Source organism: Echinops telfairi, unplaced genomic scaffold, assembly GCF_000313985.2.
Source record: "Echinops telfairi isolate 266 unplaced genomic scaffold, ASM31398v2 ScPeMD7_2291;HRSCAF=2852, whole genome shotgun sequence".
NCBI lineage: Eukaryota > Metazoa > Chordata > Mammalia > Afrosoricida > Tenrecidae > Echinops > Echinops telfairi.
The window spans coordinates 8,778,446-8,793,297 of record NW_022106189.1 but is presented as its reverse complement, the minus strand read 5'-3'; the positions used below and the strand labels follow the sequence as shown (position 1 = coordinate 8,793,297).

The window sequence follows — 14,852 nt, the reverse complement described above, 5'->3', positions numbered from 1 at the left end:
TGCCTTAGTTCCCAACTTCAGCTTGCAAGGCTGATTTCCTGCAAGACATCCCCCCAAGGAGAAACCACATGGGCCTACCCCGATGCAATCCTGGGTGCTGGAGCAGCCATGTGGAGGACCCCTGCCAGCGCTGAGATGCTTACACATTCACTGACTCGGCTTTCCTCCTGCAGTTGGCGTCATTGTGTCTGTTTTGTGAGATGGAGGACTATCTGGATTGGTGTCGGACATATGGGTTAATGTCGGACTTGTGGGCTTGGGCAGCACTGGGTTGGGATATTTTCTTGATGCTCACTTAACCTTTATATAACACTCTCTTATACATGAGTTTCTGTGGATTTGTTTTCCCAAAGTACCCAGAATAATACAATGACTATCACTTAAAGAGGCCCCCAATTGGCACATTTATTACAAAGAATGCACTTTGGAAGAATTATAACCTACATTTCTAAGTCTATCTCAGAGAAATGCCTGAATCTGTAATAATAGAGTACTTTCAATGCTCTGTCTAGGTATAGAGAATCAAATTTCTTTTCATTTAGAGACAACACACATGGAAGACCTGTTTCTTTACCTACATATGCAGTCAAGAGGTTGGAGTTAAAAGTATTAGAGCAGAGACTAAACAAAGCAGGATATGACCCAAAGTTCTTATAACTGATTGAGAATAACTTTAAATCTTTGAAAGAAGCAATCTTAGAGATAAAAATGAAGTTCAAGTTCTATGTAGGTATAGCAATTTGCTCCTTGATAAAAAGAAAAAAAGGAAAATTCCTGAAATACAGTATAGCTGAAATCAAGACACACACACACACACAAACATACATATAAAGGACTTTATGCTTGAATAAGCTTGTGGAAAACTGCACTATCTTTTAATTCCAGGTTGCATGAATTTATGACATCCCATATGTATGCATATAATGCATAAAAGGTCAACCAAAATTTTCTAATACTGACAAATAGAACTTAGAAATATCTCCTAAAGACAGTAGCTGACATCAATTTGATGTATGTTTTTCAGATAACTTCCAAACATACTGTAACATATGTACATTAATATTTTCCATCCCACTGCCCTGCCATAAGTAGATTAACTCATTTAGACTGTTCTAGGGTTTCTGAGACTGTAATCATTATGGGAGCAGAGAGTCTCATCTCTCTGACAAAGGAGTGGGTGATTTTAAAATGCTGACCTTGTAGTTATTAGTTCAATGCTTGCCTGAGAGTGCCACCAAGGCTCCTTAAAACAATATTACTTTTCTATTATTTAAAGCTATATATTTCAAGTTACTTTTTTAAAAGTAATTTACCTTGGAGTCACAATGTCAATGTACAGAATTTTATCTTTTTCCTAGCAATGGCTAAGCAATATTTTGCTGTATGGCTATAATATAATTTATTTAAATGATTTCCCATTAATGGGCATCTGGCTTATTCCAAATATTTCACTATTTCACACAATAAATTGCTATGAAATATATCTTTAATTAATTACATGAATATGACAAATTTCTAGAATAAGGATTACAAAGTCAAAAGATATACGAATTTTAAATGACAGATACTGTCAAATCGTTTTTCTTATGTAGATATTTGAGGGAAAAATGGCTAATCACTTTTAGAAGTGCTTCATATTTATGTGCAAGGTTAGAATAAAAAAATAAAAACAAAGGGAAGTCAGCAATAAACAAGAAAGGGAAAAGTACAAAAAATATGATAAAAAGAAAACGTAAAATACGACAGTGAAGTAAGTCAAATCCAACAGAAAAGTGGGTGAAGGGAGACGTCGGACAGTATAAGATATGACAAAATAATACTTTATAAATTGTCAAGGACTCAAGAGGGAGGGGAGAGCAGGGAGGGATGGGAAAAATGAGGAGTTGATACCAAGGGCTCAACCAGAAAGCAAATGTTTTCAGGATGATGATGGCAACAAATGTACAAATGTGCTTGACACAATGGATGCATGTATGGATTGTGATAAGAGTTGTACGAGCCAACAATAAAATGATTTTTAAAAAATCAAATCAAAAAAGAAAGGGTACAATATGAAATAAGTTATTTTCATTAAAAGACAGATTCTCAAATTGTGCTAAAGGTAAATATAGCATATATAAAATGATAAAGGAACATTGTAAAGAATGAAAGGTGATATACTACCTAAGAGTGACAAAAAAGCAAATGTGGCAAAAGTGTCAGACAAAAGATCATTCAATTGTTTATACATGATAATGGTATTGTATTTCTAAAAGTTAACTTCTTACAGATACCGTATATATTTGAGTATAAGCTGACCCAAATATCAGCTGAGGCACCTAATTTTACCACAAAAACTGCATAAAACTGTGTTAAACATCCTGGCCCACCAGGCCTGGAGGATGATATCCCCGCTCTGAACAGCCAATGCACACATATGGCTGACCTCACTATGAGACACGCCGTCCCTCGCTGGCTCAGGGACCTAAGGGGGACAACACTGGAGACTCAGTGTTGAGACTGGCCTGGACTGACCCTGCAACACCAAGGCAAAACACCAACGGTGTGTGGCAGAGCAACTAGGGGAGGAGAGCAGGAAGCTCCCAAAGGAATACAAAAGATAGACTCTGGGGCCAGAGCATGGTACCCCATTGGACCTGACTGGAGGACATGCCTAGAGTTCAAAAATCAGACCTTGATCTATTTACAGGTTTTTCTTTCTTTTTTAAATTTTTTTCTTTTTCTTTTAATTAATTTATTCTTTTATGGGTCATTGGTTTTCTTTTCTGTTGTCATCGCTGTGTTCTCATTTGTCACCTGTCTTGCCATGCCTTGTTTTTTGGTGCATATTATTATCTCTACAGATCTATCTAGATAAGATAGGCTGGATGAACAGTTTGGAGGAGAAAACAATGGGACCAAAGGCTCCGGGGGACATGGGAGAGAGGAAGGCGGGGGTAAGGAGGCGGTGTTGACCAACCCAGGGACAGGGGAGCAACAAGTGATCCAAAATTAGTGGCAAGGAGGGTGTGAGAAGCCTGGTATAGATTCAGCAAGGGCAAGGTAACCGAGAGAAATTATTGAAACCCAAATGAAGGCTGAACATAATAGTGGGACAAGAGGAAAGTAAAAGGAAATAGAGAAAAGAACTAGGTGACAAAGGGTATCTATAGAGATCTAAATACTGACAAGTACATATGTAAATATATTTATATAGGATGGTGGGGAACTAGATCTACATGCATATATATTTATAGGTTTAGTATTAAGGCAGCAGATGGACATTGGGCCTCCACTCAAGTACTTATTCAATGCAAGAACACATTGTTCTATTAAATTGGCATTCCATGATGCACATCTCCCTGACAGGATCACTGAAGACAAAGCTGTGCATAAGCAAATGTGGTGAACAAAGCTGATGGTGCCCGGCTATCAAAAGATATAGCATCTGGGGTCTTAAAGGCTTGTAGATAAACAAGCGCCATCTAGCTGAGAAGCATCAAAGTCTACATGGAAGAAGCACACCAGCCTGTCTGACCACGAGGTGTAGAAGGGACCACTTATCAGACATCAAAGAACAAAAAGTATTATCAGTGGGTGTCCACCTTCCCGATATGATCACTGAAGACAAACGTGTGCATAAGCAAATGTGGTGAAGAAAGCTGATGGTGCCCGGCTACCAAAAGATAGAGCGTCTGGGGCCTTAAAGACTTGAAGATAAACAAGCAGCCATCTAGCTCAGAAGCAACAAAGCCACATGGAAGAAGCACACCAGCCTGTGTGACCACGAGCTGTCGAAGGGATCAGGTATCAAGCATCAAAGAACAAAAAAATCATATCATTATAAATGAGGGTGAGTGCAGAGTGGAGACTCAAAGCCCATCAGTAGACAACTGGACACCCCCTTAATGAAGGATTGTGGGGAGGAGATGAACCAGCCAGAGTGCAGGGTAGCAACGATGAAACATATAACTTTCCTCTAGTTCTTAAATGCTTCCCCCCAGCCAATATCATGATCCCAATTCTACCTTACAAATCTGGCTAGTCCAGAGGGTGTACATTGGTACAGATAGGCACTGGAAACACAGGGAATCCAGGACAGATGTCTCCTTCAGGACCAGTGGTGAGAGTGGCGATGCCTGGAGGATGGAGGGAATGTGGGGTTGAAAGGGGAAACTGATAACAAGAATCTACGTACAACCGCTTCCCTGGGGGATGGACAATAGAGAAGTGGGTGAGGGGAGACGTCGGATAGTGTAACATATGACTAATAATAATTTATGAATTATGAATGGTTCATGAGGGAGGGTGGAGGGGTAAAAACGAGGAGGTGATATTAAGGGTTCAAGTAGAAGGCAAATGTTTTGAGAATGATGATGGCAACAAAATGTACAAATGTGCTTGACACAATGGATGTATGTATGGATTGTGATAAGAATTGTACGAGCCCCCAATAAAATGACTTAAAAAATATAGACTGACAAAAAAAAAATTTATAATTTATCAATGGGTCACGAGGTGGAAGGAAGGGAAAAAGAGGAACTGATACTAAGGGCTCAATAGAAAGTAAATGTCTAGAAAAGAATGATGGCAACATATGTACCTATATGCTTGATACAATATATGTATGGATTGTTATAAGAGCTGTAAGACCCCTCAATAAAATGAACTTTTAATTAAAAAAGAAGAAAAGAAAAAAAATGTCCTGAAAACTCAGCTTATACCCGAGTATATACGGTACATACTAAAATATCTATAATTTAAATGAAATGATAAGTTTGCCTTAAAATAATCTAGAGGGAAGCATGGAGGTGGGTAATGGGTAAGGGTGAAATAAGATTGTCCATATGATGATTTTACTTAAGTTGGGGGCAGTATGGGCATATTTGCTTTATTATATTATTTTCTATCATTTTATAGATGTTTCACATTTTTTAAAGGCCTGGTGGCACAATGGACTGAGTTTTGGGCTACTAACGGAAAAGGCTGGTAGCTCAAATCTACCAGCCACTCCATTGGAGCAAAATGTGGCAGTCTGCTTTCATAAAAATTTACAGCCTCGGAAACCCTATGGTGCAGCTCTACTAGGTCATATAGGGTCTTTATGAATGGCAATCAACTCTTTGGCAGTGGGTCTAACGGATTTCACATTTTAAAAATAATTAAGATATAAAACAATGAGTAACAAAAGGAAGATATATCGGTATAAGCCAGGAAGGAAACCACATGGATGAAAACACAGTTTGAAATGAGATCAATCAACACTGCAAGGAGAAAAAATAAATCCAAAATTAAAATGAGAAACTTTTAAGACTTTTATCTGCAATCAAGGATCAACAGAACAGAAATAGTAAAAATATTAAAAGTACAACTATACAGTTAGCATGTGATCCTATCCTTCTTCACACTCACACAAACATTCACTGACATGCTGACTCACAGGATTCTGACTCACAGAGACTCAATGTTGTTGTTATGTGCTGTCAAGTTGGTTACAACTCATCGTGACCCTATGTACAACAGAATGAAACACTACCTGGTCCTGTACCATCCTCACAAAGTACCACCTTCACAACTGTTCTTATTTGTGAGCCCATTGTTGTAGTTATTGTTTCAATCCATCTTATTGAGGGCCCTTCCTCTTTTTCACTGCCTCTTTACTTTACCAAGCAGGATGTCCTGAAGGACTAGTATCTCCTGATATATGTGTCCAAAGTACATGAGACAAAGTTTCATCATACTTGCCTCTAAGGAGCATTCTGGCTGTACTTCTTCCACAACAGATTTGTTTGCTCTTTTGACAGTCAATGGTACTTTCAATATTCAGTTGCATCAATTCTTCAGTTTTCCTTATTCAATGACTAACTTTCACATGCATATAAGGCAATTGAAAATATGATGGCTTGGGTCAGGCACACCTAAGTCTTCAAAGTAACCTGCCTGCTTCAACGCTTTAAAGAGGTCTTATATGGCATTACCTAATACAATACATCTTTTGATTTTTGACTTGTTCTCATGAGCATTGGTTGTGGATCCAAGCAAGATGAAATCCTTGACAACTTCAATCTTTTTCTCCATGTATCATGATGTTACCTATTGGTCTAGTTGTGAAGATTTTGGTCTATTCTACATTGAGTTATAATCCATAGTGAAGACTACAATCCTTGCTCTTAATCAGCAAGTGATTCAAGGCCTCCTCACCTGTCAGCAAGCAAGGTTGTGTCATCTGCACATCACAGGTGGTTAATAAGCCTTCCTCCAATCCCTATACTGCATTCTTCTTCATATAAGCCGGTCTCTCTAATTATTTGCTCAGCATACAGATTAAGTATGGCAAGAGGAAACAACCCTGACACACACCTTACTTGATTTTAAACCATGCAGTATTACTTTGCTCTGTTCCCACAACTGTCTCTTGATTCCACATGAGCCACAGGTTCCACACGAGCACAATGAGATGTTCTTTAATTCCAATCCTTCTCAGGCTATCCATCGCTTATGGGTCACACAGTTGAATGCCTTTGCATAATCGATAAAACCCAAGGAAACAATCTTTCTGGTATTCTCTGCTTTCAGTCAAGATCCATCTGACATTAGTTTGTTCCATGTCCTCTTCTGAATCTGGCCCGAATCTCTGGCAGCTCCTGTTAATATACTGCTGCAATTGCTGCTAAATCATCTTCAGCCAAATTTTACTATTGTTCTATAATTTGTTCATTCTGTTGGACCATCTTTCTTTGGAATGGGTACAAATACAGATCTCTTCCAGTCAGTTAGCCTAATAGCTGTCTTCCAAATTTCCTGGCATAGACAAGTGAGTGCTTTCAATGCTTTATCAGCTTGTTGAAACATTTCAATTGGTATTCCATTAAATTTTGGAACCTTGCTTTTGGTTAATGCTTTTAGCATGCCTTGAATTCTTCCTTTAGCACCATTGGTTTTTGCTCAAATGCTACTTCCTGAAGTGGTTGAAATGTTGACTAATTCTTTTTGGTACCGTTACTGTGTAATCCTATCTTCTTTTGATGTTTCCTGTATCATTCAATATTTGTGCATAGAATCCTTCAATATTTCAACCCAAGATGAGGATTTTTTTCTTTAGTTCTCTCAGCTTGATATATGCTGAATGTATTCTTCTTTTTTGGTTTTCTACTACTAGGCCCTTGCATATTTCACTTCAATAGTTTACTTTGTCTTCTTGAGCTGCCCTTTGAAGTTTTCCATTCAGCTCTTGACTTCCTCATTTCTTCCATTTGTCTTAGCTACTCTACATTAAGAGCAAGTTTCAGAGTGTCTTCTGCCATCTACTTTGATCTTTTCTTTCTCTCCTGTCTTTTTAATGACCTTTTCCTTTCCTCATGAATGATTTTCATGATATAATCCCACAGTTCATTAAGGCATCTGTCATTAGTGTTCAATAAGTCAAATCTGTTCTTGAGCTGCTCTTGAAATTCAAGTGGATATACTTAAGGCTGTATATTGGTTCATGCAGACTTGTGGCCGGCCACCATTACAGTTAGCAGCCCAATAGCATAACCTGCTCTCTACTAAAAATTAGAGGATATATATTCTTTTCTAACACTCAAGGAACACCCCTAATTATTGGCCACATGTTAAGCTATTCTACATATTCAAGTATTGTTTGCTTCCTTTACAATTAGTACATATCATATGCTACTTGCACATTCAAATATTACAAGAAAGAAAAGAGATGAATAATTTCTACCTTATTAGGCTGTGGTATGCATTTAAAACATATTATTCCCCTGTTTTACATAACATAATGAGGCTGGTAATAAAATGAGACTGGAGAGGTGATCCAGATGATAAATGAGAGTTAATACTTGAATTCAGTTCTGCTGGGTGCCAGAGCAAGTTTAAGTTTCCCAAAGCCACAATGCCTCATAAAATTCTTGATCAAGAATGTCCAATAACACCAGAACCTTAATTTCAATTTCATCTCTAAATAATAATTAGAAACCAGAGTTTGATAAAAGCTGATGCAAAATATTCCTAAATGGGCCAACCTAAAGGCTGGAATGTCTAGAGAAACAAAGCCAGTAACACTCATATATGTATAAGAATTTTATATCAAGAAATAATTTTATAATAATAAGGCAGCCCATCTTAGTCCAACTCAAATCTCTGTGTCTCATACTACCTGGGCCCTCTTCAGACTCACACAGCTGCATACCAATGACACAGAAATGTGAAGGGGGATGCAGGAAGATTACAGGCTGGTAGGTGCACAGTCACATTGATCCAAGGTCGGTAGAAATATGGCACATCACTGACAGTTCAGGTTGGTAGCCCACATGAGGCTGCCACTGGAGGCAGACACAGAGTCCCAGGAAGGAGGAAGGCAAAGGGTCAGAGGAGTAGTTCCAAGTGTCTCTCTTATAAAAAGGCCACACCCCCAAGGACCTGTTTGATAGGTTGAACTCCACCCCTACACTTTCACATAGGGGCAAGTTTACATAAAATCTTACTGTCACCGTGTATACGTTCCTGACACCCCAGTTTTACTGGGAGCTATTCTCTTACAGATTACGGTATCTAATTTTATCTACAGAAATTTTTACATGATGTAATTGTTTAAATCCCAGAGGAGTTTGATTTTACCAGAGAACAGAACAATTTTACTGTATGTAGCTTAGGAGTGAAACAGACATGAAAACTCTTTCAAGCCACCACCAGATGTTGCCTCAATGACTTAAGGGGCATACACTTTCCTAATACCCATCTTAAGCAATACTTTACTTAAGAACAACTGAGTGTGTTAGTTGACAACTTGACCAGTTCTTTTTATGCAAATGAAAAGTACTTTACTCACCCAATTCGTATTTTCAGCATGCCACTGAATAGCTCAGGATTATTGGAGATGATCCAGCCAATATGGATAACCAGTTCTTGCTGGATGACTGCTTCCCTCTCATCATGGGTGTTACACTTATAGTAGATAATGTTCTTAATCACTCTTGGAGACAAAGGATTAGAGATAACCTCTTCCTCATGCCCAAATGCACCCAGCGTTACCTATAAATGGTAGAATTTTATTGTAAAAATCTCCTAGCTACTGAAAAACAAAAGAAAAAAAAAATCAAAGCTCAGTATGACTGGCAGGCTAAATTTACTCTTTACAGCTAGGGAATAGGTAGAATAACCGTTCTTGCTATTTACTAAAATAGCTTTCATGGCATGACTCCCACTGGAGTTCATGATGGCTCACAGTCTAGTCCAAAATTTAAGGGCAGGTAAGGGCCCCAGTTAGACGTGTGGAGGTTAGTGGATAAAAGCGGGGAAGGAATGTAAATAACTATTAAAAGTAGTGACTTTTGTACTAGATCCTCCCAGGGAAACCCAAACACAATGAATAGTTTTGTTACTGCCCACAATTAATATGTAATTTAGCATTGGAGAGAGATACTTTTACATTTATAGTTTTCACATATGACATTGTTCTTTAATATCATAACCTTTTCAAAGAAAGGTGCTAAGGCATATCCTACTTGTATAGCTACCACTGTCCTTGGTACAGGGCTAGACTTAACCCAACTGCTACAGAGTCTATTCTGACTTACCATGAACCTGTAGGACAAAGTAGAATTGTCCCATAGCATTTCCAAGGCTGTGGATTTTCAGAGAAATCTTTCCAGAAACAGATTACTACATCTTTCTCTATGGAGTGGCTAGTAGGTTTGAACTACCTACCAAAAATTGGCAGCTGGATGCTTTATCCACTGTGACACCAGAGCTCTTCTTGGTAGTACCTGTTGTTATTGTTACATGCTATCAAGTAGCTCTGTCCCCAAGGGTTTCTAGGCTATCACCTTTATCAAAGCCGACTACCACGTCTTTCTCCTATTATGAATTTGAACTGCCAGTTTTTAAGTTTAATCATCACACCACCCGCGATCTTCTTGCTAGATACCTCAGACCAAAACCAGACCCACTGTCACTGAATCAATTCTGACTGATCGTGACCCTAAACAAGGATTCAGAGACTGTAAATCTTTACAGAAGCAGACAGCCTCATCTTTCTCCTGCGGAGAAGATGGCAGATTTTACATGAACAACCTGGAGGTTAACAGCTCCACTCATAACTCCTACCAGGGCTCCTTGTTAGGCATCTACTGAGTGTTACAATACCTGTGGGTATCTATGGAGGAGGAAAATGACGACACAGGCCTGGGAGAGGAGAAAGTACAGAGGGGAATGGCAGAGAAAGCTCAAAGCAGAGTGGGAAAGCTGGCGAGAGGTACACTCTGGCCCATGCCGTCATCGACTCTTGGCGTTTTGCCTCCTAGAGAAGTCTGTGGCCCTCCTTCCTCCTCATCGCCTCTCCATCTCTCTTCTACGTACACGGTTACAAAAAGAGTGAAAAGGACAGCATAACCAGGCAGACTGATGCTTTCAGAATTGAGCGAAGAGAGCGGAAAAGGAGGTTTTTCCTTTCAATTTTGTTATTTTCAGAAAGAAAACTGAGAATTATTGGTGTAACAGATTACAGGTAGGACAAATCAGTCCAAGTGCAATTACTTTTATTAAAATGTAGTGTGTGAAGCAAACAAACAGAAGGCACATCGTTGCCTTTAAAAGCAATGATGACTAAACCATTATTTCAGAGAAGTTGAAGGAATCTGAAAGTGCTTTGTAGAATGTTTGTTTTCAGGGTGGCATTTCATAACTGAGCTACTGTAATACAAACTTTGAATGCTGCATTCTCATTTCTTTTTTTTACGAAATGATAAAAGGCAGTCAGTCAACAGACTTACTGCATTAGGTCATGAGCTGAACTGTTGGCATCCTAGCCTTACATAGCTTGATAAGTGACTGTTTCTCTGGGAGTCATGTGATCTGATAAGCAGTGATTCAGTTACAGCCTCAGGACAGTTCTGAGACTGGGGATTTGGAAGCAAAATCACGGAATCACAGGCTGCAAGACCTCCCTAGATACTGTGTAGAATCAGTGTGACTAACCCTAGCCTACTCCCTCCCCTGTCAGGTGGTAGTCATCTTAAAAATCCCCAATTACAAATGCTTGTGTATAGTAAAATTAACTATGTTTTTAGAGATACTACAATCTTGGTATTGAAACCCAAGGAAAAATAGCTTCCTGAAGACTATTTATTTTCATTCAGATGGTTTAGGGTCAAAATATATGACCATGAAGCTGGAGGTGAGGATTCCAGGTAAAAAAGGCATTGAGTAAGTGACTTCCTTGGTATCTTGGACTGTTAACCCGACAATAGGGATGAAAAGTCTACCTTTTAATAACTTGGAGAAAGAAAAGAAAATGACATTTTGACTTTTTGGGGAATTTGTATTAGTTCAGTTAGTTTTTCACTGTAATCAAATATTATAGAAAAATGGCATATTATTCTAACATTCTAAAAGCTGGATGTGGATAAAATAATTCCAATTTTAATGAATTAAAAGCCCTGAAATATGGTGAGTTGATTCCATTAAACAGTGATAAAGTACTTTATATTATTAAAGCTTATTATATTCCTAGGTTAACTTTCAAACAAATACAAGAAGAGAAGAAAGGCAAACAGATGTAATTCCAACAAGATTAGAGCTTATAGAAAACAATATGAAAAACAGCAGCCAGAAGTCAATCTGCATACTCACATGCACAGGTTCAATTCACCTCACATTCATGAAGTGCATATTCCATGCCAAGCTCCATACTAGGCACACTGGGACACATACTAGATGAGACGCATGCCCTGGCCTCTGAGGTCTCACATCCTACCCCAGGGCAAAAACACACACTCAAGAGAACTGGTATGCAGGGACTGACTATGAGAAGTGTCACAGATTGGTTAGGAAAACCCTGAGCAAAAAGGGACCACTTCTAACTGGAAATGATTCAGTAAGGAAATAATGGAGCAGGCCCTGTTGGGTGCGATGAGGGCCACACTAAAACTGGAGAAAGAAATGGCTAAAAAAGGGGAGCCTCCAAGGCATTTTTTAAGGACTAGATGAATAGCATGCTGATTGGAAAGGAAAGTGTGCCCTTCACTATTCACTTGTCAGGCAACCTGTCTGATTTAGTGGGGTACTGTCATTCCATTTTCTATATCAACACTACACTAACCTTAAGCTAACACAAGAAATAAAAACAGCTCTATGGTACAGCAGGAGAAGAACATGGTCCAAATATTTAGTGTGCTCCTGTAAGATTAGATTTTGCTTGTGGAAGGAACCATTGTAGAAATGCTTGAGCCACAATTGACCTGGATGTGAATGGCCTATACTGAAGTTTGCCAGATTTAAAAGTAAGGGTCCTAGCCAGAAACCTTAATAACGATGAATCAAGTGAGGGTCTGAAGAGCAGCTACTTACCTGTTTGCCCTGCACTAAAACATTAGTAATGGATGGGGCGAGGCTGTCCACTACTTTACTTAAAAGACTTGCTGCATGGCGAACAACCGACCTGGGGGCAAAGAAGAGAGCAGGCCTGACATTCACAAATTTAAAAGATGCTGAACAGAGCCCCTGATTAGGGAGTCTCAAAAATATGCATGGTTGGGTCCTCACACTGAGCTCAAGGCATTGGAAGAAACTGTAGAAATGTTTGGCTGTGAACCATCTCATATCAGTGAAAAATCCCTTGCCCTTACCTCTTCCACCAGGCTGTGCCAAAAAGCATCATTCATGCCCTTATTAATTTAAAACAAAAGGAAAAGGAATTTAATTATTCCTTCATTTGGGAGCTAGGAGGAAGAAGTGGACATTCTGACTGCATGAACAAATTCATTATTAAGTCTGGCACTAGTACAAATCCTCATTGCTATAGCCACATTAGATTATAATTTGTGTGTGTGTGTATAGATAACCAAATCTCTAGAGCAGAGGACTCACTTAGTAATGCATTTTAGCAATGCTACAATGAAATACCAGTAGTTTTTATCATGATAAAGCCAGAATGCTGGGGAAAGGAATTCACACTGTTATTTTTACATTTCTGAAAATGTCTTCAAAATGTAGACAAAATATGGTGTTTTAAGCATGGCACATGCAAAATATAGGACATTAATTTTTTTCCCCTAAAAAGTAAACATTTATGTAGAACTTTTATATACAGAAAATATGCTAAAGATGCAGTTTATATTACTGCAATTTGCTTATATTACAGAATATCTACAGAAGCTGACCTATAAAAAACATTTATATTCCTTAATCTCAATACAGAATTAACTACCTGGCAAATGAGTCATTAATGATAAAGTTAGTGAAAAAACATTTCCTATCTATTTCTAGAGAAGCTTTCACCCAGCACACTCTACAATCAAACGACATTCTTAACCTTCAGAATGCAAAAAAGACCACACATTTCAAGCAGCTTGAGTTTCCAGATTCTGTGCATGTTACCTGTTTCCCATGTACCAGTAAAGTAGTAATGTGTGGGGCTATAGAGGAAGAAAATTTCTGGGTAAATGCAGCCCCGTAGCGTACAGCCAACCTGTGTGTGCCAGTAAAAAGCCATAAAAGGGAAAATACAATAAATACAACTTCCGTAAGTTTGTTATTTGAAATATAACAGTATTCTAAGTTTCTGTTAGCTGATAAGTTACCTAAGTATTATACATAAAGCAAGAACTATTTTTTTACTTAGCCAAAAAAAAGTAGATCACATTGGAAATTTACTACCTTAAAAAACATTATTGGTTTGTAAGCCTTAGTGTTTTGAGAATATTTATAGTGAAAAGTAGAGATGCAACCACAGAATCATTACCTTATTTCTTGCATGAGGAGTGGTAAATTTATTTAAAGTATAAAATTGAAATACTAGTAAGACACCGTTTTGTCTAATCCCCATATTTTAGAGATTAGAAACCCGAACCTCATTGGATTAAGGAGTTTCTTATGACATTGCTTGAGACTTTAAAAGTTTTTTGATAATGCTTGGTAACTAAAGGAATACTCTTGTTTTCAAATTTAGTTAGATTCTGCTAATAAAATTGTTAGATTTGCTGCAAAATGCAGTGTATCATGTATTGAGGCATTTCTAATCCACTGCAAATTTAAACAGTTTTATCTCAATTTACATATAATTTAAAAATCTCTGGGAAGAGACTATCTTTGTAGAGCAAATTAGTTCTCAATGAAAGGACTATAATAATTGAGATTCAGCCAAAGTAAGAGTCCAGAGAACTATTTCTAAGAATATTATTTTAGCATACGATTAAATGAACTATTGTTCTCTTTTCATGGACTTCTATGAGAACAGAACAGGCTTTCTGAATGCAAATTGGAACCTAAGGCACGTTGCTGGGACAGAGGTGCTGCATGGTAGGAAATAGTCATTAGCATATTACTCCAAAGAATTCTCCCCGGCTTATAGCCCTAAGGTCTTTACTGACACTTCTCCAGCCCCCAAATATCTTGGAAGAGCCTTGCTACAATGGAATGTAGGTAGGCTCCTAGGGGTTAGAAGCAGAATGACAGTGCTGTACTTTGGAGTTTAAAAAGTGAAAAGTCATCTTCAAGAGCGGTCCACTATCTTTAGAGTATGACAACACAGACATAGAACACAATGAGAAGGACACCAATACAAACCAAAGCTTGTGGCTGCCAGCTCTTCGATAGACTCTCTCAATGTGATCAGAAACAGTACCTAGACATTGGGTAACAGAATTTTTGTTGAAGATAGCTCTTAAATGCATGACATTTGTCCCCATAAAAAAATACCACTTTTGAATTTGCATTTTGTTCCACTAGAGTTAACATAACCACCTATTAATATTCTGAACTACATGACATACTTAAATAAGTAGTCCAAATATATAAAGTATGAAACCCTCAGGACTTCATATTTCAGTCTGAGTCTGAACTTGGTTGAAGTTCAATAGTTTTCTTAATAT

At 38.1% G+C, this 14,852-nt stretch overlaps 1 protein-coding gene across 5 annotated transcripts in view; it reads right to left on the bottom strand.

The window, feature by feature from the left end:
• The window catches only part of PHKB (phosphorylase kinase regulatory subunit beta), a 230,101-nt gene that overhangs the window by 24,486 nt on the left and 190,763 nt on the right, over positions 1 to 14,852 (bottom strand). For 4 of the 5 annotated variants that reach the window (XM_045293618.1, XM_004704693.3, XM_045293619.1 and 1 more), the window contains 3 exons: positions 14,548 to 14,605; positions 12,331 to 12,421; positions 8,813 to 9,015 (listed from right to left, as the gene is read on the bottom strand). In XM_045293618.1, coding sequence (XP_045149553.1) covers positions 8,813 to 9,015; positions 12,331 to 12,421; positions 14,548 to 14,605 — 352 coding nt within the window. Of the gene's footprint in view, positions 1 to 8,812; positions 9,016 to 12,330; positions 12,422 to 13,359; positions 13,451 to 14,547; positions 14,606 to 14,852 lie in introns of all 5 variants that reach the window. The other variant, XM_004704694.3, reaches the window with a different exon arrangement.